This window comes from Neocloeon triangulifer, unplaced genomic scaffold (assembly GCF_031216515.1).
Source record: "Neocloeon triangulifer isolate White Clay Creek 2 clone unplaced genomic scaffold, ASM3121651v1 ptg000015l, whole genome shotgun sequence".
NCBI classification, from domain to species: Eukaryota; Metazoa; Arthropoda; class Insecta; order Ephemeroptera; family Baetidae; genus Neocloeon; species Neocloeon triangulifer.
Genome location: NW_026775557.1, coordinates 3,644,288 through 3,671,313, shown reverse-complemented (window position 1 = coordinate 3,671,313; position 27,026 = coordinate 3,644,288). Strand labels below are relative to the sequence as shown.

At 36.9% G+C, this 27,026-nt stretch overlaps 2 protein-coding genes across 3 annotated transcripts in view; both read left to right on the top strand.

The window, feature by feature from the left end:
• The first annotated feature begins 246 nt into the window (after window positions 1–246).
• On the top strand, window positions 247–3,208 carry LOC132202456 (class E basic helix-loop-helix protein 23-like). 2 transcript variants are annotated; one of them, XM_059629384.1, is made up of 4 exons: window positions 247–299; window positions 1,266–1,680; window positions 1,733–1,920; window positions 2,405–3,208. In XM_059629384.1, exons 2-4 carry the CDS (start codon window positions 1,275–1,277, stop codon window positions 2,627–2,629), a joined length of 819 nt encoding a protein of 272 aa, XP_059485367.1. In that variant the 5' UTR covers window positions 247–299; window positions 1,266–1,274; the 3' UTR covers window positions 2,630–3,208. The 2 variants fall into 2 exon arrangements, with proteins under 2 accessions (XP_059485367.1, XP_059485365.1); XM_059629382.1 differs by lacking the exon at window positions 247–299 and adding an exon at window positions 320–716.
• A 3,068-nt stretch (window positions 3,209–6,276) lies between these two features.
• LOC132202790 (E3 ubiquitin-protein ligase MIB1) overlaps window positions 6,277–27,026 on the top strand; it is a 166,689-nt gene continuing 145,939 nt past the window's right edge. Inside the window, exons 1-11 of the mRNA XM_059629974.1 lie at window positions 6,277–6,292; window positions 6,349–6,501; window positions 6,602–6,743; window positions 7,104–7,275; window positions 7,628–7,862; window positions 7,913–8,032; window positions 8,094–8,248; window positions 8,347–8,536; window positions 8,595–8,742; window positions 8,915–9,156; window positions 9,219–9,416. Of these exons, the coding sequence (XP_059485957.1) occupies window positions 6,406–6,501; window positions 6,602–6,743; window positions 7,104–7,275; window positions 7,628–7,862; window positions 7,913–8,032; window positions 8,094–8,248; window positions 8,347–8,536; window positions 8,595–8,742; window positions 8,915–9,156; window positions 9,219–9,416 (1,698 nt within the window). The 5' untranslated portion in view covers window positions 6,277–6,292; window positions 6,349–6,405. The remainder of the gene's footprint in view (window positions 6,293–6,348; window positions 6,502–6,601; window positions 6,744–7,103; window positions 7,276–7,627; window positions 7,863–7,912; window positions 8,033–8,093; window positions 8,249–8,346; window positions 8,537–8,594; window positions 8,743–8,914; window positions 9,157–9,218; window positions 9,417–27,026) is intronic.

Genomic DNA, 27,026 nt, shown 5'->3' with positions numbered 1-27,026 from the left:
CGGGCCGTGGTTGAAATTTTTAATTTTTATGAAATTTTCCCTTCACCTGGGCATCAATTTTGAGAGATGCGCGAAATCAGCGGAAGAAAAAATCAGGATCGCGATTTGCATACATCTCGCAGGGACAGCACCAGCGCCGCGTGTGCTAACAAGTTGGCCGGGTCGGGGGTAGTTTTGGCCGCAAGGGATGGGGTTGGCCATCTATCGGGATGCTGCGGAAGCCACGCGAGCAGCCGCCAGCCGCAGCTCGACGCCGCTGATGCAGTGCTGAGTGGAGCTGTGATTTGGTTAATCTCTGGGTAAGTGTTGATTAAATCAACCTTCCGTTGATTGATTTCCCTCTGTGGAACCTAATTTTGAGACGAATTGAAAATTTCCTCAATTTCTTCGGCTCCTTTTCGCAAAGATAAATTTCGTATTTAGAGTTTCAAATGTAAGTGATTTGCAGCGAAGATCGCTCGCATCCCTATTGATTACGCGTTTTACGATCCTCTCGTCGACGCTGCTGGGGGAGAGGGTAGAGGGAGAAAAACAATCATGGCTAATCCTCTGTGGCGGCTTTGCGGTTTTGCATAACGGGGCGCTGCAACAAGCCAACTTGGTCTCGTTCGCTTCACTCTCGATTCAATTTTTAAACAGTCCCACGCGGAGTTCTGCGTGGAGCACCATCGGTCTGTTCGGTCGCCTGCGGTTTGCAGCGGTAGGCAACTTGCTGGGTAAGCTTGTCGTGCGTGTTGCATACCTTGCGACTGATCGGGGGTACTATCAACTGCTAAAGCACCACAAATGAACAGTTCATTAGTTAATCGGTGAATAATCATAACATTAAATTATTACATCCACAAAAATTTATTTCAATCAGTTATAATTTTGGTTTAAAATTATTATTAAACCTTTAAATTTTTAAAGAATATTTTCAAAATATAAATTAAATTCCAGTCAGTTCATTATTGTATAGATGAAGCTGGCTATTTTCCACGCAGGGTTTCAGATTGATTAAATGCACGGTGGTTAGCGGGGTGGCAAAGCATCAAGTCGTGAGACGACAAATCTGCGGCCAAATTGAAACGAAAGTACAATTTGTTGCCAAAGCCTATCTTTCATGCATGGCTGGTGGTTGGACGGCGGCCAAACGCGTCTGGCTTTGGCTCTGCGTTTAACCGTAAATTTAATTTACCACCCAGCCAAAGGAAGGAGTACCTGACTGATTTATTCACTGATTTCCTCTCTCTGCCCAGGATATAAATTATTTTTTACTTTTCCAGAATGATAAAATGGACAACTTCGCCTTCCCTTCGAGTGAACCCTCCGCCCTGCACCCCAACCACCTGCCCCCAGTGTCCCCTTCCGAGACTCCAGGGCAGCCGGGTCGCCGCACTCCCCTGAGCGCCGTGGGCCTCGCCGGTTTCTACTTTCCGTCCCCGGGGGCCTCCTCGGCCCACCACCACCATGCAAACCCGTCGGCCTCTGGTGCTGGCCTGCCCTACCACCACGGGCCCAGCGGCAGCGGCACTTACCACTTGATGGGCGCCAGACACCAAAACGAGAACCACCAGCCACCCTCGGGCAACCCTTTCCGCACCAACAACTCCAGCTCGAGTTCGTCCTCACCTGCCAATTCGCCGCCTCCAGTGCCCAGCATGAGAAGAATTCCCCAACCACCTGGTGCGGGGCCTTCTGGTAAATTTATATTTAATTATTTCAATGGAACATTCAACAGAATTATTTATAGGTAAAAAGGGGCGACAGGGTAAGACCGTTCGACTGAATATAAACGCCAGGGAGCGCAGGCGGATGCACGATTTGAATGATGCTCTGGACGAACTGAGGAGTGTCATTCCATACGCTCATTCACCTAGTGTCAGGAAGCTGTCCAAAATTGCCACCCTCCTGCTTGCTAAAAACTACATTTTGATGCAGGTAAAATACAAAATTTAAATTAATTGATTTATAATTTTATAGTTAAACTCAAAAACTTCAACAAACTTTGTAAATAACATTTTTACTTTTTTTTTCAACAAAATTTGTAAATAATACTTAAATTAACTGAAAATAATCTCAGAAGATTAATTTATAATTTTATTTTTAAAATAACCAATAAAAAAAGGCAAATTGTAAAGTGCAAAATCTATAAATTAATTAAACATGAGAAATGAATAACCACATCCTCTCCTAGAGTGTGGTAAATTGAAATTTATTAAAATGGTCATTGCCTTTGATTTAAATTTATAATATCATTGGTTGTGCTACTTAATTTGATTTAATTGTTGTTACAATAATCTCATTATAAATTGACTCATTCTTTTAAAAAGTGTTTAAAAAAGTTATTATAACTCGATTTTTATTGAATTTGAGATCAGTTTGAGATGATTATTAAAATAAATTTAATTTATTCCTAATTTAGGCAAACGCACTGGAAGAATTGCGGCGCTTAATCGCCTACTTGCAACAAACGGCCGCTCCAGTGGCAAGTTCCAGCTACGAGCTGGCAGCCGCTGCAGCCATAGCGTCTGGTTTTGGGAACGCGGCCAGCAATACCTCCACGTCCGAAGCACTGAGTCCAGCAGCCGATCCGCCTGCAACGGAGGCTTCACCCACGACCTCTGATGAACAAAGCCAAGCCGAGTAAATTTTCTAGTCAATGAAAATACAAACCAAATAGAGTAGTATTTTCGCGTGAAAGATGTAAGATTTTAACTCTAATACTTAATTAATGTAAAAAGCGGTAAAAAATGTTACATTCATTGTAAAATTTTGTTTCAATAATTTTTTAAAAGTCTCAGATAAAGAAAAAAATTGACTGATGATTAAAAATGTGTAACAAACGTTTAATCAGGTAAACAAGCTCTAGTCACGAGAATAAGACATTTATTTTACATTTAACAGATTATTATAATTTTATGAATTTAAAAATATTTATGTCACTCCACCTTAATAAATTCTTTAAAACTATTAAATAATAAGAAGTAATACCGATTTTAATTGGAAGAAATAAAAACAATGCATTGAATTTATTACTATGCAATATTTCTGCTAATTTTAAAGATATTACGATAATATTATATTATATTAATGTAATACTAAGATACTTGATATAGCCAGAAGGAACGTTTGGTTTACCTACTGTAAATGGCCTTAAAAGTTTACTCACAATTAGTATTCTGAAGTGGATCTGAAATTCTGATGATTTAATAAAATAATAAATAAATATAAATTCAAATGCTTTTCTGTCGCTACTAAATCACTCCAAATTTAATTAATGCTTCTTGTTTTTCCGCTTGTTGGATCTGAACTTGGGAATTTCCACCTTGGTGGCCTGTTTGAATTTGAGGCTCGAGTTGGGCTTCACTTCGTACTTGTCCTCGTCCAGGTCGACATGCGGGTTGTCGAACAGCTTCCACATTGTCCCGCCACGGTGGTCGGCGTTGACTTGAATGCCGAAGCACTTGTCCTTGTCAAAGGGGATGTCGCTAAAAACGAGACTTATTTAATAAGAGAGTCAAATAAATTTCAAAGTATTTACAATCTGGAGAAGGCTTTTCCCAATTCTGACTGGCTTTTCGGCTCCGTGCCCAGCCTGCCCAGGGAGTTCAAAGTCTCACCCGTCGTCCAACCTAACGTAATTTTTATTTTTATTTATTATCATTCTATTATGTCGAATTTTACCTTTTTTGTACTTCATTCCAAAAGGTTGTTCCTTGTCCCAGTTTGACGGCAGGTGAGGCTCTTGGGCTCTTCCCAGGGTATGCTTGTTGTCCTTTGGTCCCAAGACCATTTCATCAAAGTAGCCGTACGGCCCGTAAATCGTCCCGGCCAACTGATAATTTAAATTAAAATAAAGCTCTCAAGAATTTTTTTAATCAGACCTCCGTGATATGCCTGTTCAGACCTTGGGCGCTCATCTCGGTTTTCTCGAGTTTCTTCTTCTGGTACGAGTCTTCGTAGGTGGAGAAGTCGCTCGTGGCGTGATCGCAGAGCAGCCTTTTCACGTTAATCGGCTGACTTGGGTAAGGCAAGCCCGCCTAGACACAAATTCAAATTCACACAAAGTTTTTAAATATCACAATAAGTAATTTTTATAATTACTGGTTTTTCAAATATTACTTACAGTTTGTAAATTTGGGTTTTTATCGTGGAATTTGTCAGCATTGGCCATTTCAATCAAGAAATTAATGAATTGTGAAGAAAGAGACCGTTTAGATGATTAAAAAAATTCAGATAGGCCAACAATGCAAATTAAAGATCGAATATTGTTTACAATTGACAATAAATAATATTAAAGCTTAAAAACACGCATTGTTGTAAATTATACTTTTTCCTTATTTACAAAATGTATAATAAAAAAATATTCGTTTTGAAAATAAAAATAACTAACTTAAAAAATATAACAGAACCATTTGGTTTCCACTGGACATGTAATGAATCATTTTAACTTTGATGTGCATGAAATTGAATTGAAGTAAATTTTTAAAAAGCACATTGTATTTTAATTATTAGGACTAAAACACTTGCCGAATTTATTTTTATTTCTTCAATTCCAATTTTTTTCTTTTTGCAATATACAAGTTTTTTATTAAAAGTAAACGTGATTTTAAATGTAATTTGACCTACAAAAAGTTTTGAAACGCAACAATAGAAAAAATATACAAAAATAACGAGTCCTTGAAGATCGAGTCCTGAAAATCTTGCCGAATTTTATTTTTAATTTTTATATATATATATATTTTTTTTATGTAATGTACAAGTTTTTAATTAAGTAATCGTGATTTTGAATGTAATTTGACCTACAAAAAGTTTTGAAAAACACCGGCCCAGTCAGGTTTCGAACTCGGCTAGGTCGGGCCCGCAGGATTAGTGAACTGCGCCCCGGGCCCGTCCGACCGAGCCTATACCCTCTAGGCGTACCAGTGTCCGCGTAACAATGAGTTCAAAAAATCGGCTTATAAACAGTGACAGCCCGAACAACAATCGCGCATCACGACAGAATACGTGAAACATTACTTGATTGCTATTTGAGCAACGTCAAAATTTGCTCTAATTTTTGTGAGGGCGAATTTAGAAATATTGTGTTCGGCGGTAAAATATACTTGCAGCATATCGCTTATCATATTAATTGCCGGTTGTGCACAAAGAACACAGTAAAAAAATCCATATTTATCTTAGGTGTTTTGAATCAGACACAATTTTTAAAAACGATTTTAAATTTTAATTAATTTAATTTTATAATAAACTTCTTAATTTCCAAATATAACTTCTTATCAAAATTAATATTCCTTTATGATTTTTATGAAATTACGCAGCAAAACCTATGAAAACCCATTAAAAGAAGTTTTTGATAAAATAATTTTTGGATTTTTATTAGACCACCGCAAGTTCAAACGGATTTGCATACGTGCTGAGGCGTCTGGGCCGTGTTTCATGTTGCCGAGGAGCAAATGCCGCAATATTAATAAATTTTAAATTTCATTTTTTTTTATGCAATATACAAGTTTTTTATTCAGTAAACGTGATTCTGAATGTAATTTTACCTACAAAATGCTTTTAAAAACAACAATAAAATATAAATAAAAAAAATAGCGAGTCCTTGAAGATCGAGTCCTAAAACACTTGCGGAATTTTATTTTTATTTTTTTTTAATTTTTTTTTTTATGCAATATACAAGTTTTTTTATTAAGTAAACGTGATTTTGAATGTAATTTGATCTACAAAAAGTTTTGAAAATCACCGGCCCAGTCAGGTTTCGAACTCTACTTGGTCGGGCTCGCAGGATTAGATTTAACTGCGCCCCGAGCCCTTCCGTCCGAGCCTATACCCTCTGGGCGTACCAGTGGCCGCGTAACAATGTGCTCAAAAAATCGGCTTATAAACAGTGACAGCCCCAACAACAATCGCGCATCACGGCAGAATACGTGAAACATTACTTTGATTGCTATTTGAGCAACATCACAGTTTGCTCTAATTAGTCTAATTTTTGTGATGCGCGAATTTTATTTTTATTTTTTCAAATTGGATTATCAAAAAATCTTTTTGCATTTGCAATCGTCTTTTTTTTGTGCTTCTAAACTTTGAAAACTTTAAACTTTACTTTCCATAATTGCGTTGAATTGAAGCAAAACAATCGTTTGCGCCAGTTTGCGCCACTCGAAAGAGGGGGAAAAGGGAGAGTACGGTAGAGTCATCTGGTGTCGCGAAAGCCCATTAGAAGGTTTAAAGCACGGAAGCAGGGGCCCTCTGTGTTTTGATTTTTGATCCACCTCTCCTTCCATGCCCGCCATGCTCCACCAAGTCCACTGTGAGTGAATGTTTTGAATTGAAGGACGAGCCGAGTTGTTTTGATTGTGCCGTCAGAGCACCTAATCGAGTTACCGAGGAAGCCCCTGGTGCGGACCGCAAGCCCGCAACACCATGGACAGTGTGGCCGGCAGCAGAAGCACCCGCTTCATGATGGAGGGAGTCGGAGCCCGCGTTATTCGAGGCCCCGATTGGAAATGGGGCAAACAGGTATGTATGCGTGTTACAAACTAGAAACGCCGTCCGAGATTTCTCTGCGGTCGGACACTCATTTCCTGGACTATGGTTTTGACAAAAACGGTTCTTGCAGGACGGAGGCGAAGGTCACGTTGGCACCGTCCGCAACTTCGAGTCGCCTGAGGAGGTGGTCGTCGTCTGGGACAACGGCACCGCCGCCAACTACCGCTGCTCCGGACCGTACGACCTCCGGGTCTTGGACAGCGCACCCACTGGTTAGTTGGGCCGTTCACGTGCCCCCAGAGACACGTGAATCACAATTAGGGGATGGCCGTGTAATGTGAAGCTCTGCTGGTGCATGCTCGATAATCTCATATAAACAATACAGTCTGATTGCATTTTCTGTCTCTTAAGTTAATATTTTATAATTCAGTGTAACTCTTGTTGCCAAATATAAATTGTCTTGAGGCTTGAATCATTAGAAATTGCTTGGTTTCCTATCCCATGGCAAGTAAACCATCATATAACTAAAGTTACATTTTTTTTCAATGGAACTTTTTATTGCTTCATTTTTCATAAATTTTATGTAATTGTTTTGTCCACTGCCGTTTTCTTAATTTTTCATAATTTTGTAGGTGTGAAACACGATGGCACGATGTGTGACACTTGCCGACAGCAACCCATTTTTGGCATCAGGCTCAAGTGCGCCGAATGCAATAATTACGACCTCTGCTCCAACTGCTACCACAGTGATAAACACCATCTGAGACATAGATTCTATAGAATTTCAACTCCAGGCAGTGAAAGGTACACTTGAAGATAATATGCGTATTTTTTTTTTTTTATAATATTTGGCAAAAAATACAAAAGTAATTAAAGAGCCCTTTAATATCATGTTAATTTATTAGTGATTTACGGTTGCACTCATGAAAATAGATTTTAATATTTTTTCAATTAAAATTATAATTTTCTGTGATTTAAAGTAAAATTTCATCACATAAAATAATAGAGTGGCAATTTTGCATCAGGCTTCATGCACTCTAATTTAACAATTTGATGACAATGTAGAAATACAATATCCTCATTCAATGCAATTTTGTTGCTGTGCATTATGTTATTGTGCATTTAACCAGACGACTAAAAGTACATTATTTTTCAGGGTCTTGCTGGAAACCAGAAGGAAAAGCAAGAAAATTGCAGTTCGAGGGATATTTCCTGGCGCCAGAGTGGTGCGCGGAGTCGATTGGCAGTGGGAAGACCAGGATGGTGGCAACGGACGCAGGGGCAAGGTCAACGACATTCAAGACTGGTCAGCGGCCAGCCCGAGATCGGCTGCATACGTGGTTTGGGATAACGGAGCCAAGAATTTGTACCGAGTTGGATTCGAGGGCATGGTGAGAATAAGAAGGAAAGATATTTACATTTTAATTATTTTGATTCCCAGGCCGACTTGAAAGTAGTGAACGATGCGAAAGGAGGAACTGTGTATAGAGACCATTTGCCCTTGTTGGGAGAGCAAGGTGCAGGCAAGACTGGTCCATTCGGACTCATGATTGGTGATCAGGTAAAATTGGCTCTTTTTATTTTATAGAAAATTCAATTTAATTCAATTTATCATTTTGCAGGTTAATGTTGACTTGGAACTAGAAATAGTGCAATCTCTTCAACATGGACATGGGGGTTGGATAGATGGAATGTATGAATGTCTGGGTACGACTGGGACAATTATGGGAATTGATGAAGACCACGATATTGTAGTTTCGTACCCAAGTGGCCACAGGTTTGTCTTCCTTTACTAATGCAAAAAGTCAAATTTAATGCTGCATCTTGTATTTTTGAATAGTCAAGATTTGTTAATTAAAATTTAAATCTCTTCAGATGGACTTTTAACCCAGCAGCCCTGACAAAAGTCACTAATAAGCCACCTGGGCCAGCTGCCTCTCAAAATGCAACCGAGACCGCTACTCCTCAATTCGTAGTTGGAGATCTTGTCCAAATTTGCAATGATGCAGAGCGAATCAAGATTTTGCAAAGAGGCCACGGAGAATGGGCAGATGCAATGCTCCCAGTAAGGTTATCGATGCTGCCTTACGGATTTGATTAACATTATCTAAAAATATTTACAGACCTTGGGAAAGGTTGGTCGAGTGCAGCAAATTTATCATGACAATGATTTGAAAGTTGAAGTTTGTGGTACTTCGTGGACTTATAACCCCCTAGCAGTAACCAAAGTTGCTTCCTCGGATACAAATATTCAAGGGGCAGCAAGTGGAGGTAAAACATCTTAAATTATACCAAATGTAATGTGTATATTATTGGGCTGATTATGTGAATACTTTAAAAAAATGAAACTAGAAGAAAAAACTGCTTTTATCCTACAAAGCTTCAAATATTGAGCCCTTTAATTAATCATTATATGTACCAAAATTTTACGTTTTTTTTCCAGAGCGATTGAGTGCCCTTCTCAAGAAACTTTTTGAAACTCACGTCTCCGGAGATGTGAATGAAGAACTGGTCAAAATGGCTGCAAATGGTGATGCTCAGAAGGTGGAAGAGTGTCTGAAACGACCCGATGCCGATGTGAACGGTGTTTTTGCCAGTCACACTGCTTTACAAGCTGCCAGTCAAAACGGACACATTGAAGTCCTCAAAATTCTGCTTCGACACAATGCAGACGTTGAACTAGAGGTTAATTTCTTACTTGACTTTGCTTACTTGAATCAAATTCGAATAATAATTTTTATTTCTAGGACAAAGATGGTGATCGTGCTGTCCATCACGCTGCTTTTGGAGACGAACCTGCAGTGGTTCTACTCCTGGCCCAGGCTGGTGCCGATTTGAATGCTCGAAACCGACGGAGGCAGACAGCTCTGCACATTGCAGTCAACAAAGATCACGTCGGTGTGGTCAGATCTCTGCTGGAACTTGGATGTCACCCCAGCTTACAGGTAGGAAAAACAAAGCTTTTTCTCCGAATTAAATTAAATTTCTGGAATTTTATGGGTAGTTGATAGATATTCAAAGAAGGGGTAAACACCGCAAGAATAATTATGAATGATTAAAAAAATGACATAGCGCGTAATTTGGCTTGGCTGAAATAAAAAAGAGCAGATTTTGATTCATCATTTTTAGTTGCACAAAGCTAATTGCACAAACAGTAAATTATGCGAGAGTCAATTGATCCGTCAGATGATTAATACATGTTATTGCTGCGGGCGACTTTTATTGTGCCGCCAGCAGATGAATGGGTAGAGCAGCAGTCTGCCCTGCCACCGACTGCTATGAATGAACAAGCAGATTCCTGTGTGCACAGCGCGATTAAATCGATTAGACAAGCAGAAAATTAGCACATAATGAAGATTGATAAAGTGCACGGTTGGCCTGGCTTGTTTGGTTTGCTGGGGCGCGCAAAACGAATTCCGCTGCACTCTCTCGTTATTCCACAGGGGCCACTCGACGCCGCTCTTGTGAAAATTTTGTGCAGCTTCATTGTCCTCAGAGACCGTTCCTTCTGCACTTGGCCCCACTGAACACAAAGACCGATGAAATCAATATCGATTACTTTCACCGCCTGCTGTCAAAGTTAATCGGAAAACTTCTCAAAGCCAATACTAATCGCTGATGCACTTGAAAAATACAGAATTTTATTAAATTAAAACTTGTAAATCAAAGTTCCGCAATAATTTAGTAAATATTACTAATTTTTAATTTGATTTTAGCATTTCTATTACAAGTATTTTTAATTTAGAATCAAATTTTTGCGGTCGGTTTGATTTTAGAGCAATGTGAAAACCTCCTATGATTGCCTGCATTTTATTATTCAATAATTAACGTGCCAGCCCGAGCCAGGACACCAGACCGCGGTCACGTGACCACGTGGGCTGTTCTCACGCGAGCTAGTCTGTCAATTTGCGTCGAGATTTCCAGTTGCACCCCTATTATATAGGTTAGCGGGGCGACAAAATTCAAAGCTGCTGCGTCTATGAGGCTCGAGTGATTTACGCTCTGCCAAATTGAGACTTCTTCCTCTGCGGTCTGTCTGGTTTCGATTGTCTCGATCCTTTTTTTATTCACCTCGTCAGCGATATAGAGCAAAGCGCCGAGTGAGAAAGGGAAGAGAATCACGCAACAAAGTAACCAGCGAAAAAGCTAATAAAAATTTTCACCATTATATTATTTAGTTCTCTACTTTTCATTTTCTCCAGCTGATTGATTTATTTTTATCCTGAGAATGGCGCAAATTTTGAGTACGTTTTTATGAAAGAGTGAATTAAAATGAAACTGAAGTATTTATTGCTCGGCAATTGAGTCCTTTATTTAGAGGAGAAGTTGCAGTGGTCATAACCCTTAATCGGACCACAACGGCTACAATATGGCTGACAAAAGTTTCCCAGAATTTATCTCTTTGCGGGCAAGTTCATCTGGAGCGAACAAGAGAATAAGTTAGACCCGAGTTAGCTTCTAGCAAGCTCAAACTGGTGCTTAATGAAGCCTGTAAATTGGCCGTCCATGGCGATGCCATCACCAATTCCATATTTCAATTGAATCTTTGGTGACCGAAAATCTTCTCATTTCCCTTTGCATGACTGAATTTGGGGTAAAATGAGAAATGAGTCAAATTGTTTTGGGAATTTAAAAAATATCCAATATTAAATTTATAAATGAAGGAATAAAATTTCATCAAATTAAATCAAAAAAATAATTTTTCTGCAATTAACTTGTATTGATAATATTTATAAAAATGTGCATTTATTAGTTGTTAATAAATTTTGTTTTAATAATAAAATAATAATTTGTTAAAATTAATTGATTGAATTTTTAAATAAACTTATTTGAAAATAAATTAATTTTTATCAAATACTTTTACTTTTCAACTAGATATTTTTCATTAAAATAAATTTCCAAATTGTTTAATAATTAAAAACTTTTTGGTCATCCTCTTCTTATTAGATTTTTTCATGCACGCAAGTTTAATTATTTTCTTGAGCACATCAAAAGAAGCAAATTGCACGTGAAACAAAAGAAAATCTCGTGAACCTTCTTCTTGTTGTTAGGCGAGCGAGCACCTGAAGTGATTGGGCAATAATTTAAACCGCGTAAACAGGCGCATGCAGATGGAGTGGCGCGGCCGAATCGGTGCAGAGCGAAAAGCCCTTTCCTCTGCGCCCGCCGGTGGCACAAAGAGGAATTTGCCACACTAATTAATCTTCCTGTGTGTTTTGGGCACAAGCTAGGGAATTTCCCTCGCGCCAAGGGAGGCAGTTCAAAAGAATTTAATATAAAAGGTAGCGCGCGAGTAGAAAGACCGTCCTTGCGCCTAACAAGCGCCCAGATAAAAGTGAATAACGAGCGAATAATTCAGGCTCGCGGAGGACATAAATATTTCGTCGACGTTCGGGGCTGCAATAAAAATTCTCATTTAATTAGACTGCCGGTGTTGGAGAGCGGAAAAAGAGACTCTTTCTTTCGGAAGGAGGAAAAGTAGGCCGGCGCTGCGAAATGGCGCGATTCCGATGCAGCAGCCCCCTTCTTTGACATCGCCGTAATTGAAGTTGTACATTTTGTATTATTGCGTACGAGACGAGAAAGGAAGCAGCCGCCGCCGGCCCTTTGTTGCGCGGCGCGATTAAGCCGCGCTTGTGAAAAAAGTTGCTGCGTGCGAACGTGCGCCCCTCTGGCCTCTTTTCCAACTCGGCTCTTTTATCGTTGTACTAATATGCATTTTAATTGCTTTTATAGAGGTAATTTCGCAACGCAAGAACAAAGTGGTAGAGTTATAAATTATTTTTTGCTCGTGTTGATGCATGTTTAAAAGTTGCTGGCAACTTTTGATGCAGCCACAAAATAGAAAGTATAGAAGAATCTTTATTTAAAAAAATTTCCAAGACCAAATATATCATGAATGTCTTGATGCCCAAAAACATGGAAATTAATTAATTTGGAAAACAATTGACAAAAGCATGAAGAGTGAACGAATATTTAAAGATATTTAAAAATTTGTGCGGATTTAGAAATCGATTGGAATTGAGAGATTTTTATTTTCAGTTTCAGATAGGAAATTTAAAGGTGATTTTTTATTTGAAATTTGAAAGCAGATTATTAACTTTGGTGGAAATTTAATTTTCTTCTACCTGAAGAGCTCTAAATATATCACACAATTTTTGTCATTCATTAATATTATTATTGTTGTTGTTTGTGAGAGCGAATTATTTAAAAATTTACATTGAAAAGAGCAATCGCTGCGAGAGAAGACACTGAATTTTTGGACGAAATGCACCATCACTAGCAAATATTATACCAATTGTTAAAAATCAGAATTTCAAATTAATTAAAACAATTTTGGCTAATCAGTCAAAATCCCAAAATCCACAATTCTTTTGGTGCATGAACGGTTTGGTTTTTGTTTGGACCTCTTTTAATTTTGAACTTAAGAAAAGCTTTATGTTTTTCAAACCATGTCAAAAATATGAGTTTAGTTGATTCAGTTGAAATTTATAGCTATTCATAATCTATAGGTTTAAAGATCTATTTTTTTATTTGATATAAAATCCCACTTAATGCTGGGGAACCATTTCTCTCTGCACCACTCTTGCAAGGTGTATTATAGAGTTAGAGTTGACGCAGAACCAACAAGCCAGAACATGCACTGTCGGATTAAGTGTAACGTCTCTTTACCTACTTGCTCCGTCTGTACCGGCAGCACTTGCACGCGCGTCTTATTAATTCGGGGCTTGCAAAAATCCTCGAGGTTTAACTTTGTCGCAGTGAGTGTGTGTGTAGCGGGAGGCGTGTCGTCCTGGCCAAATATCAGCTTAAATCACCCTTTTGAACGAGGCGGGCAGTAAAAGGCAGTAAACCTGCCCTCGGCTCTTGCTCAAGACGTATCGTAGCACCGAGTTTAAGAGAGAGACGCATTGCCCCTTTTTTCCGTCTGTTGACCTCTCCTCTTGTAAGACACGACGGAGATGGCGAGTATAACACAATGTTAGCTCGAGATCGCTTTTTATTGTCGGATCCATGATATATACTTGATACCGACTGCCAAGGACCTTTTTTAGCCAGTGTGTTTTGAATTTCTCTCGATTTCCTCAGAGGGTTTACTCTTTCAGTGTCACGGATTTGCGGACGCTCCAACCCTTCCGCTCCGACGGGTCTAAAATTTGCCAAAAGCACAAAGCATTTGATACAGAAGGCGTTGATTGTAAAACATATAGAAGAATTATAATTTTAATTGTAAATTGTAAATTATATTAATTTGACCTTTCAAAAGAGGAAACTGGCAAGATAAAAAATAAATCAATATAACATTTTATTATAAAATAATTAAGAAAAAAATTAATTTATATCGTTTGTTTATGACATTTTATTTATTAGTTTGTTAATTGTTAAAATAATATTTTTAATATATAATTTAGATTTTTGTGTAAATTTTTTAAAGTTTACTTTTTTTTAAATAAAAATATGGTTTTTGTTAAAAATAACCTATTAAAAGTTATCAAACTTAAAATTTATTCAAAAATTTTAAGATTTATATTTTTAAAATTTCGTTTCCAGTTAATTATAAAATTTACTTTTTTATGTAATTAGAATTTCATAAACCGGGACATATTTTATTCTGTTTAAAAAAAATCCGCCGCTCCACTGGTTTGGAACGGCTAAAGGTCCTCCCGATCCACCGCCCACGTTGACCCTCCTTTTGCCCCTGCAGTGCCGATTTCCCAGGATCAATATCCACCTCGGGCGCGCCACTTCTGACGACCTTTCTTTTTTCCCTCGCAATTTGAATTTTGCAATTCTCGCCGCCGTTAAAATAAATAAGGCGACATTCGTGAAAAACACGCCCGACGTGCTCGCAATCGCACACGTTGTTCGAGAGTTATTGGAAGACGCGCGGCTGCGAAACTCGTCGTCCGTGCTGCGAGTGGTGCCGCCGCCGCCGATGGGATTCATCAAAGTCACGAGCTTTGGCGCCGGTTAAATTGCAACTTGACGCGAGATTGTGTGCGAGGCCCGGAACAATCGCAATTATTATTCTCGTTGGAAACTTCTTGCAACAATCGTGTGCTCCTCGCTGGAATAAAATTCAAGTAACATTGCTAGTTTAAAGAAAATAAACATTTTTTTTTATTTAATAATTAATAATTCTAATAATTCAAATGCTCAGCCATATATTTTTTAGTAAATTATATTATCTTTTGACACTGCTATCCATCTTATTTAAATATATTTATTCCATTTTTATGTTCTACGAATTTTCATTTTAACAAATCCTTTAAAATTGATGTTGTATTTGAGGACCAATTTAAATTTTTTAAATAGAGTTTTTAGGGAATAATTTGTGATTTCCTACTGTAAATAGTTAATTTAAATGGAAATAAATATGAAAATTCAGGGAAATTCCAAAATTAATTGATCAAATGAAACAATTTTGATTAAATTTAGGATAAATTGAAACAGCAGGATATTGTTTTATTCTTAAACAATAAATAACTCACAAACTCATCAAGTAAAAGCCGACCTTAATCATCTTCAATATTTATTAAATTTTAATTGCTAGTTTAAGTCAATTTATTTTGCCATTATTTATAATTCCTATTACCACTGTTGTAATTTGTTAGTCTGTTTCAAGAAATGTATCATCCGTGTATTCATGAATGAATCTTTTAAAATTTGTTTTGTTTAAATTAAATTATAACTCGCATTATGATATTTACCATGCAGTTATATTTCTTTTAAAATATAGTTTTCAATTTATTCGCCTGCCAATTAAGGGGACCCGCACGCCCTCAAGAAGCCGATTCAAGCTTAAACGAATTTGGAATAATTCTGGCCGGCAGCTGGTGTTCCTTATTGCTCCTTTGCCAGTTTTAATATCTGGAACTGGCGCTGGCCGAAAGCACGTTTTTGTCTCTGGCCCGCCCGCACGCGCTCGCATTATAATTGTTCTCACTTGATCCTTTATGTGCGCACAGACACGTTTCCGCAAAAGGGATGTATAATAAGTCGGCAACCCTTCTTTCTTTTTAACTACCGCTTTGATATTCGGCTCGCACCCCGAACAATGAGACCGCAATTTGCATCCGCAATAAAATAAATTATTATTGGAGATTGAATTTATGGGCAGAGTTCTTTTTTTTAGTGCTCCGCCGCCGTAAAAAGAGATATTTTTCGCCGGCGCCATTACTTTCTTTCCAGGAAGAGCGGCCCATTCACTAATTTGGTGATAAAAAGACGGTTGTTTTTCACGGCGACGCCTCCACCTGGGGAAATGGGCCATAGAGACGCACAAAGTCGTCGCCAGGCATTGCTGGAAATTTGTGTCGCCCGAACGGAAAATAATTCGCGCACACAAGCCTCGGCGCTGAAATTGATTTATCGCCTGTCGGCCTGTTTTCCTCTTTGCCGTCGAAAACTGTTTAACGCACACATACACACAAGCTGGAAACTCGATAGTCGTGTTTGTCAATATTTGCTCGCTCTTTAAACTCACAACGTGGGCGCTTAATAGGAGACGCATTTTCGTCCCAGAGTAGGCGTCGATTTTCAACTAATGATTGCCATTGAGTTGGGAATTGTGTTGAAAAATAACATATTTATTGATGAATAGATTTAGTCAAGTTTGAAATCAAGAGAGGCGTACATCAAAATAGTTGCAACATTCATAATTATTATTTATCCTTTATTGACTTATGGCGTGATACTGCGATACAATACTTTGGGCAATTGCAATGTAGTAAGAATTGAGACAAAAATCACAGACACTCTATTTAGCCTATTTAATTTTTTATAGGAATATGAAAATTGAATTGATGATTTTATTTATGCGATTTTTTATCTGAAGCAAGTGACAAATATAATTCAGTTTTGTCTTTTAAGCTTAAATCATGATGATTTTTTTCTTCTTAAAATGCGCGTTTCTAATATTATGTGGATTTAGGTGATTCTTCAAACGGCAATTTATATATATATATATTTTTTTTCTTGTAAATTTATTACATTTTGGTTTTATTTCAACAATAAGTTGAAAATTTGATACATACATTTTTGTCGTAAATTATGTTTATTTTCTTGTAAATGTCAACTTCAGGTCAATCTTTCGTTTAGTTGTGGAAAAAATTGAAGTAAAAGGGTTTTTGTTGCCTAAAAATAAGTTGAATTAAAAAAAATTAATTGAGACCGACAAGCTTCAAAACGTTTTTGAGCAAAATTTTGATAAAGGAGCTATCATACAAAACGCATTATCTAGAGATAAAATTTAAAGAGAGAATTTTGCAAGAATTTTATATCATTATTATTTACAGACCTTGTAATTTTTTCATATTTTTTGGCAAAAGGAAAATTTATTGATTTATTAGTACAACAATTTCTAAGTATGAAACACGCTTATCTCCTGCTATTATAAGAAGGATTGATCTTCTTTTGAGCTTTGCCCAAGCCGACTAATTTGTCAGTCTCATATAATTTGACAAGGAGAAAGAGTGAGCTCAAGGGTTGATCGATTTGCAGCTTGCAAAGGGGGATATAAATTAAATCTGGAGGAGACGGTTTGGAATTTCTCGGCGGCAAACAAAGTAAACACGCGGATTCGTTGAGCCCGTTACCGCGTCGGAATTCCGCAAATACCTACTCGGGCTGCAATCAACGCCGCCTCATTGTCTCCCAATCAGCCGAGATTAGCAAAGGGAAACGTGGCAGGCAGGCGGGCAGGACAAAACCGGGTACACATCTGCGGCCGCCGCGATTATCCCGCTCGCCATCTGGCCCAAATCTGACGTGATGTATGAATGGCCCGCTTTTTGGCGTGTAAGCCACGTGTTTATTTGCGAGTCGCATTTCACGTGATAAGGCGCGACAATCGATTTTCTCCGCGCCAACCCGCTCGCCTCTTCTTTTTTGCCTCTGCAAAATTTCCACTTTCGCCACAACTTTGGCTCAAAGCGTGTTTTTCATCATCCCACTCTTGTTCTGTACCCGTGCTTTGGCGTAACAAAACTCTCTGTGAGGTAATTTTGCTTGTGCTTGAAACTTTCCAGCCTTTGTTTGTGTGGCAAATACGATTTTCTCACATGAATAATTTGCGAAATATGAATATTTTTGAATGACGTAATCAGCCACAAGAAAAGCCAGTTCTGAGCGAAAATAAACAGCACCAATATGGTTTCCGAATTTTTAAGAATTAATCGTCAATAAAATCAAATGGAGAAAGTTCAGATTTTATCGATTTTCTTCGTTTAAATTCATACAAATTCATACACTGACATTTAACCTAACGCTGATATAAATTTTCCAAGGCATGAGATGCGAAGTAACATTATTGCAAAACAAGGCCATCTATCCCCAATTTGTCTTACAAATACTTCATTTTAAAGCGCTTTGAGCTTTGCTCTGCATGAATCCTAAATTTATAATAAAATCAAATATCTGCGGAAAAAAGAGCCAAAGAGCCAAAAATAAAAAACTCAGCTTGCGCGGCGTTAAATTATGTGTTGAGGCGGCTGCTTCACTTCATTTTAAAGCTAATTTTCTAGATTTTAAAGCGCTTCGAGCTTTGCTCTGACTGAATTATCAATTTATAATAAAATCAAATATCTGCGGAAAAAAAGAGAAAAAGAGCCAAAAAAAAAAAAAAAATTATAACTCGGCTTGCGCGGCGTTAAATCATGTGTTGAGGCGGCTGCTTCACTTCATTTTAAAGCTAATTTTCTAGATTTTAAAGCGCTTCGAGCTTTGCTCTGACTGAATTATCAATTTATAATAAAATCAAATATCTGCGGAAAAAAAGAGAAAAAGAGCCAAAAAAAAAATATATAACTCGGCTTGCGCGGCGTTAAAATATGTGTTGAGGCGGCAGCTTCACTTCATTTTAAAGCTTATTTTCTAGATTTTAAAGCGCTTCAAGCTTTGCTCTGCATGAATCCTCAATTTATAATAATATCAAATATCTGCGGAAAAAAAGAGCCAAAGAGCCAAAAATTAAAAACTCAGCTTGCGCGGCGTTAAATTATGTGTTGAGGCGGCTGCTTCACATCATTTTAAAGCTAATTTTCTAGATTTTAAAGCGCTTCAAGCTTTGCTCTGCATGAATCCTCAATTTATAATAATATCAAATATCTGCGGAAAAAAAGAGCCAAAGAGCCAAAAATTAAAAACTCAGCTTGCGCGGCGTTAAATTATGTGTTGAGGCGGCTGCTTCACATCATTTTAAAGCTAATTTTCTAGATTTTAAAGCGCTTCAAGCTTTGCTCTGCATGAATCCTCAATTTATAATAATATCAAATATCTGCGGAAAAAAAGAGCCAAAGAGCCAAAAATTAAAAACTCAGCTTGCGCGAAGTTAAATTATGTGTTGAGGCGGCTGCTTCACTTCATTTTAAAGCTAATTTTCTAGATTTTAAAGCGCTTTGAGCTTTGCTCTGCATGAATCCTCAATTTATAATAAAATCAAATATCTGCGGAAAAAAGAGCCAAAGAGCCAAAAAAAATATCAGCTTGCGCGGCGTTAAATTATGTGTTGAGGCGGCTGCTTCACATCATTTTAAAGCTAATTATCTAGATTTTAAAGCGCTTCAAGCTTTGCTCTGCATGAATCCTCAATTTATATTAATATCAAATATCTGCGGAAAAAAAGAGCCAAAGAGCCAAAAATTAAAAACTCAGCTTGCGCGGCGTTAAATTATGTGTTGAGGCGGCTGCTTCACATCATTTTAAAACTTATTTTCTAGATTTTAAAGCGCTTCGAGCTTTGCTCTGCATGAATCCTCAATTTATAATAATATCAAATATCTGCCGAAAAAAGAGCCAAAGAGCCAAAAATAAAAAACTCAGCTTGCGCGGCGTTAAATTATGTGTTGAGGCGGCTGCTTCACTTCATTTTAAAGCTAATTTTCTAGATTTTAAAGTGCTTTGAGCTTTGCTCTGCATGATTCCTCAATTTATAATAAAATCAAATATCTGCGGGAAAAAGAGCCAAAGAGCCAAAAAAAAAAAATCAGTTTGCGCGGCGTTAAATTATGTGTTGAGGCGGCTGCTTCACATCATTTTAAAACTTATTTTCTAGATTTTAAAGCGCTTCGAGCTTTGCTCTGCATGAATCCTCAATTTATAATAATATCAAATATCTGCCGAAAAAAGAGCCAAAGAGCCAAAAATAAAAAACTCAGCTTGCGCGGCGTTAAATTATGTGTTGAGGCGGCTGCTTCACTTCATTTTAAAGCTAATTTTCTAGATTTTAAAGTGCTTTGAGCTTTGCTCTGCATGAATCCTCAATTTATAATAAAATCAAATATCTGCGGAAAAAAAGAGCCAAAGAGCCAAAAATTAAAAACTCAGCTTGCGCGGCGTTAAATTATGTGTTGAGGCGGCTGCTTCACATCATTTTAAAGCTAATTTTCTAGATTTTAAAGCGCTTCAAGCTTTGCTCTGCATGAATCCTAAATTTATAATAATATCAAATATCTGCGGAAAAAAAGAGCCAAAGAGCCAAAAATTAAAAACTCAGCTTGCGCGGCGTTAAATTATGTGTTGAGGCGGCTGCTTCACATCATTTTAAAGCTTAATTTCTAGATTTTAAAGCGCTTAGAGCTTTGCTCTGCATGAATCCTCAATTTATAATAATATCAAATATCTGCGGAAAAAAAGAGACAAAGAGCCAAAAATTAAAAACTCAGCTTGCGAGGCGTTAAATTATGTGTTGAGGCGGCTGCTTCACATCATTTTAAAGCTAATTTTCTAGATTTTAAAGCGCTTCAAGCTTTGCTCTGCATGAATCCTCAATTTATAATAATATCAAATATCTGCGGAAAAAAAGAGCCAAAGAGCCAAAAATTAAAAACTCAGCTTGCGCGGCGTTAAATTATGTGTTGAGGCGGCTGCTTCACTTCATTTTAAAGCTAATTTTCTAGATTTTAAAGCGCTTTGAGCTTTGCTCTGCATGAATCCTCAATTTATAATAATATCAAATATCTGCGGAAAAAAAGAGACAAAGAGCCAAAAATTAAAAACTCAGCTTGCGAGGCGTTAAATTATGTGTTGAGGCGGCTGCTTCACTTCATTTTAAAGCTAATTTTCTAGATTTTAAAGCGCTTCGAGCTTTGCTCTGACTGAATTATGAATTTATAATAAAATCAAATATCTGCGGAAAAAAAGAGTCAAAATGAGCAAAAAAAAAAAAAAATAAACTCATCTTGCGCGGCGTTAAATCATGTGTTGAGGCGGCTGTTTCACTTCATTTTAAAGCTTGTTTTCTAGATTTTAAAGCGCTTAGAGCTTTGCTCTGCATGAATCCTCAATTTATAATAATATCAAATATCTGCGGAAAAAAAGAGCCAAAGAGCCAAAAATAAAAAACTCAGCTTGCGCGGCGTTAAATTATGTGTTGAGGCGGCTGCTTCACTTCATTTTAAAGCTAATTTTCTAGATTTTAAAGCGCTTCGAGCTTTGCTCTGACTGAATTATCAATTTATAATAAAATCAAATATCTGCGGAAAAAAAGAGAAAAAGAGCAAAAAAAAAAAAATATAACTCGGCTTGCGCGGCGTTAAATCATGTGTTGAGGCGGCTGTTTCACTTCATTTTAAAGCTAATTTTCTAGATTTTAAAGTGCTTTGAGCTTTGCTCTGCATGAATCCTCAATTTATAATAAAATCAAATATCTGCGGGAAAAAGAGCCAAAGAGCCAAAAAAAAAAATCAGTTTGCGCGGCGTTAAATTATGTGTTGAGGCGGCTGCTTCACATCATTTTAAAGCTAATTTTCTAGATTTTAAAGCGCTTCGAGCTTTGCTCTGCATGAATCCTCAATTTATAATAATATCATATATCTGCGGAAAAAAAGAGCCAAAGAGCCAAAAATTAAAAACTCGGCTTGCGCGGCGTTAAATTATGTGTTGAGGCGGCTGCTTCACATCATTTTAAAACTTATTTTCTAGATTTTAAAGCGCTTAGAGCTTTGCTCTGCATGAATCCTCAATTTATAATAAAATCAAATATCTGCGGAAAAAAGAGCCAAAGAGCCAAAAAAAAAATCAGCTTGCGCGGCGTTAAATTATGTGTTGAGGCGGCTGCTTCACTTCATTTTAAAGCTAATTTTCTAGATTTTAAAGCACTTCAAGCTTTGCTCTGACTGAATTATCAATTTATGATAAAATCAAATATCTGCGGAAAAAAAGAGAGAAAGAGCCAAAAAAAAAAATATAACTCGGCTTGCGCGGCGTTAAATCATGTGTTGAGGCGGCTGCTTCACTTCATTTTAAAGCTTATTTTCTAGATTTTAAAGCGCTTCAAGCTTTGCTCTGCATGAATCCTCAATTTATAATAATATCAAATATCTGCGGAAAAAAAGAGCCAAAGAGCCAAAAATTAAGAACTCAGCTTGCGCGGCGTTAAATTATGTGTTGAGGCGGCTGCTTCACATCATTTTAAAACTTATTTTCTAGATTTTAAAGCGCTTCAAGCTTTGCTCTGCATGAATCCTCAATTTATAATAATATCAAATATCTGCGGAAAAAAAGAGCCAAAGAGCCATAAATTAAAAACTCATCTTGCGCGGTGTTAAATTATGTGTTGAGGCGGCTGCTTCACTTCATTTTAAAGCTAATTTTCTAGATTTTAAAGCGCTTCAAGCTTTGCTCTGCATGAATCCTCAATTTATAATAATATCAAATATCTGCGGAAAAAAAGAGCCAAAGAGCCAAAAATTAAAAACTCAGCTTGCGCGGCGTTAAATTATGTGTTGAGGCGGCTGCTTCACATCATTTTAAAACTTATTTTCTAGATTTTAAAGCGCTTCAAGCTTTGCTCTGCATGAATCCTCAATTTATAATAATATCAAATATCTGCGGAAAAAAAGAGCCAAAGAGCCATAAATTAAAAACTCAGCTTGCGCGGCGTTAAATTATGTGTTGAGGCGGCTGCTTTACTTCATTTTAAAGCTAATTTTCTAGATTTTAAAGTGCTTTGAGCTTTGCTCTGCATGAATCCTCAATTTATAATAAAATCAAATATCTGCGGGAAAAAGAGCCAAAGAGCCAAAAAAAAAAATCAGTTTGCGCGGCGTTAAATTATGTGTTGAGGCGGCTGCTTCACATCATTTTAAAGCTAATTTTCTAGATTTTAAAGCGCTTCGAGCTTTGCTCTGCATGAATCCTCAATTTATAATAATATCAAATATCTGCGGAAAAAAAGAGCCAAAGAGCCAAAAATTAAAAACTCAGCTTGCGCGGCGTTAAATTATGTGTTGAGGCGGCTGCTTCACATCATTTTAAAACTTATTTTCTAGATTTTAAAGCGCTTCAAGCTTTGCTCTGCATGAATCCTCAATTTATAATAATATCAAATATCTGCGGAAAAAAAGAGCCAAAGAGCCATAAATTAAAAACTCAGCTTGCGCGGCGTTAAATTATGTGTTGAGGCGGCTGCTTCACTTCATTTTAAAGCTAATTTTCTAGATTTTAAAGTGCTTTGAGCTTTGCTCTGCATGAATCCTCAATTTATAATAAAATCAAATATCTGCGGGAAAAAGAGCCAAAGAGCCAAAAAAAAAAATCAGTTTGCGCGGCGTTAAATTATGTGTTGAGGCGGCTGCTTCACATCATTTTAAAGCTAATTTTCTAGATTTTAAAGCGCTTCGAGCTTTGCTCTGCATGAATCCTCAATTTATAATAATATCAAATATCTGCGGAAAAAAAGAGCCAAAGAGCCAAAAATTAAAAACTCAGCTTGCGCGGCGTTAAATTATGTGTTGAGGCGGCTGCTTCACATCATTTTAAAGCTTATTTTCTAGATTTTAAAGCGCTTCGAGCTTTGCTCTGCATGAATCCTCAATTTATAATAATATCAAATATCTGCCGAAAAAAGAGCCAAAGAGCCATAAATTAAAAACTCATCTTGCGCGGTGTTAAATTATGTGTTGAGGCGGCTGCTTCACTTCATTTTAAAGCTAATTTTCTAGATTTTAAAGCGCTTCAAGCTTTGCTCTGCATGAATCCTCAATTTATAATAATATCAAATATCTGCGGAAAAAAAGAGCCAAAGAGCCAAAAATTAAAAACTCAGCTTGCGCGGCGTTAAATTATGTGTTGAGGCGGCTGCTTCACATCATTTTAAAGCTTATTTTCTAGATTTTAAAGCGCTTCAAGCTTTGCTCTGCATGAATCCTCAATTTATAATAATATCAAATATCTGCGGAAAAAAAGAGCCAAAGAGCCAAAAATTAAGAACTCAGCTTGCGCGGCGTTAAATTATGTGTTGAGGCGGCTGCTTCACATCATTTTAAAGCTTATTTTCTAGATTTTAAAGCGCTTCGAGCTTTGCTCTGCATGAATCCTCAATTTATAATAATATCAAATATCTGCCGAAAAAAGAGCCAAAGAGCCATAAATTAAAAACTCATCTTGCGCGGTGTTAAATTATGTGTTGAGGCGGCTGCTTCACTTCATTTTAAAGCTAATTTTCTAGATTTTAAAGCGCTTCAAGCTTTGCTCTGCATGAATCCTCAATTTATAATAATATCAAATATCTGCGGAAAAAAAGAGCCAAAGAGCCAAAAATTAAAAACTCAGCTTGCGCGGCGTTAAATTATGTGTTGAGGCGGCTGCTTCACATCATTTTAAAACTTATTTTCTAGATTTTAAAGCGCTTCAAGCTTTGCTCTGCATGAATCCTCAATTTATAATAATATCAAATATCTGCGGAAAAAAAGAGCCAAAGAGCCATAAATTAAAAACTCAGCTTGCGCGGCGTTAAATTATGTGTTGAGGCGGCTGCTTCACTTCATTTTAAAGCTAATTTTCTAGATTTTAAAGTGCTTTGAGCTTTGCTCTGCATGAATCCTCAATTTATAATAAAATCAAATATCTGCGGGAAAAAGAGCCAAAGAGCCAAAAAAAAAAATCAGTTTGCGCGGCGTTAAATTATGTGTTGAGGCGGCTGCTTCACATCATTTTAAAGCTAATTTTCTAGATTTTAAAGCGCTTCGAGCTTTGCTCTGCATGAATCCTCAATTTATAATAATATCAAATATCTGCGGAAAAAAGGAGCCAAAGAGCCAAAAATTAAAAACTCAGCTTGCGCGGCGTTAAATTATGTGTTGAGGCGGCTGCTTCACATCATTTTAAAGCTTATTTTCTAGATTTTAAAGCGCTTCGAGCTTTGCTCTGCATGAATCCTCAATTTATAATAATATCAAATATCTGCCGAAAAAAGAGCAAAAGAGCCAAAAATAAAAAACTCAGCTTGCGCGGCGTTAAATTATGTGTTGAGGCGGCTGCTTCACTTCATTTTAAAGCTAATTTTCTAGATTTTAAAGCGCTTTGAGCTTTGCTCTGCATGAATCCTCAATTTATAATAAAATCAAATATCTGCGGAAAAAAAGATTAAAAAAGGAAAAAAAAAATAACTCAGCTTGCGCGGCGTTAAATTATGTGTTGAGGCGGCTGCTTCACTTCATTTTAAAGCTAATTTTCTAGATTTTAAAGCGCTTTGAGCTTTGCTCTGCATGAATCCTCAATTTATAATAAAATCAAATATCTGCGGAAAAAAAGATTAAAAAAGGAAAAAAAAAATAACTCAGCTTGCGCGGCGTTAAATTATGTGTTGAGGCGGCTGCTTCACTTCATTTTAAAGCTAATTTTCTAGATTTTAAAGCGCTTTGAGCTTTGCTCTGCATGAATCCTCAATTTATAATAAAATCAAATATCTGCGGAAAAAAGAGCCAAAGAGCCAAAAATTAAAAACTCAGCTTGCGCGGCGTTAAATTATGTGTTGAGGCGGCTGCTTCACATCATTTTAAAACTTATTTTCTAGATTTTAAAGCGCTTCAAGCTTTGCTCTGCATGAATCCTCAATTTATAATAATATCAAATATCTGCGGAAAAAAAGAGCCAAAGAGCCATAAATTAAAAACTCAGCTTGCGCGGCGTTAAATTATGTGTTGAGGCGGCTGCTTCACTTCATTTTAAAGCTAATTTTCTAGATTTTAAAGTGCTTTGAGCTTTGCTCTGCATGAATCCTCAATTTATAATAAAATCAAATATCTGCGGGAAAAAGAGCCAAAGAGCCAAAAAAAAAAATCAGTTTGCGCGGCGTTAAATTATGTGTTGAGGCGGCTGCTTCACATCATTTTAAAGCTAATTTTCTAGATTTTAATGCGCTTCGAGCTTTGCTCTGCATGAATCCTCAATTTATAATAATATCAAATATCTGCGGAAAAAAAGAGCCAAAGAGCCAAAAATTAAAAACTCAGCTTGCGCGGCGTTAAATTATGTGTTGAGGCGGCTGCTTCACATCATTTTAAAGCTTATTTTCTAGATTTTAAAGCGCTTCGAGCTTTGCTCTGCATGAATCCTCAATTTATAATAATATCAAATATCTGCCGAAAAAAGAGCAAAAGAGCCAAAAATAAAAAACTCAGCTTGCGCGGCGTTAAATTATGTGTTGAGGCGGCTGCTTCACTTCATTTTAAAGCTAATTTTCTAGATTTTAAAGCGCATTGAGCTTTGCTCTGCATGAATCCTCAATTTATAATAAAATCAAATATCTGCGGAAAAAAAGATTAAAAAAGGAAAAAAAAAATAACTCAGCTTGCGCGGCGTTAAATTATGTGTTGAGGCGGCTGCTTCACTTCATTTTAAAGCTAATTTTCTAGATTTTAAAGCGCTTTGAGCTTTGCTCTGCATGAATCCTCAATTTATAATAATATCAAATATCTGCGGAAAAAGAGAGACAAAGAGCCAAAAATTAAAAACTCAGCTTGCGAGGCGTTAAATTATGTGTTGAGGCGGCTGCTTCACTTCATTTTAAAGCTAATTTTCTAGATTTTAAAGCGCTTTGAGCTTTGCTCTGACTGAATTATCAATTTATAATAAAATCAAATATCTGCGGAAAAAAAGAGAAAAAGAGAAAAAAAAAAATATAACTCGGCTTGCGCGGCGTTAAATCATGTGTTGAGGCGGCTGCTTCACATCATTTTAAAGCTTATTTTCTAGATTTTAAAGCGCTTCGAGCTTTGCTCTGCATGAATCCTCAATTTATAATAATATCAAATATCTGCGGAAAAAAAGAGCCAAAGAGCCAAAAATTAAAAACTCAGCTTGCGCGGCGTTAAATTATGTGTTGAGGCGGCTGCTTCACTTCATTTTAAAGCTAATTTTCTAGATTTTAAAGTGCTTTGAGCTTTGCTCTGCATGAATCCTCAATTTATAATTAAATCAAAAATCTGCGGGAAAAAGAGCCAAAGAGCCAAAAAAAAAAATCAGTTTGCGCGGCGTTAAATTATGTGTTGAGGCGGCTGCTTGACATCATTTTAAAGCTAATTTTCTAGATTTTAAAGCGCTTCGAGCTTTGCTCTGCATGAATCCTCAATTTATAATAATATCAAATATCTGCGGAAAAAAAGAGCCAAAGAGCCAAAAATTAAAAACTCAGCTTGCGCGGCGTTAAATTATGTGTTGAGGCGGCTGCTTCACATCATTTTAAAGCTAATTTTCTAGATTTTAAAGCGCTTCGAGCTTTGCTCTGCATGAATCCTCAATTTATAATAATATCAAATATCTGCCGAAAAAAG

Bases quoted from the DNA above. Each gene is read 5' to 3' on its own strand.
- LOC132202456 (XM_059629384.1), top strand. From the start codon at position 1,275: ATGGACAACTTCGCCTTCCCTTCGAGTGAACCCTCCGCCCTGCACCCC. The intron at 1,681-1,732 runs GTAAATTTATAT...AATTATTTATAG, and splicing joins ACCTGGTGCGGGGCCTTCTG to GTAAAAAGGGGCGACAGGGT. The intron at 1,921-2,404 runs GTAAAATACAAA...TTCCTAATTTAG, and splicing joins AAAACTACATTTTGATGCAG to GCAAACGCACTGGAAGAATT.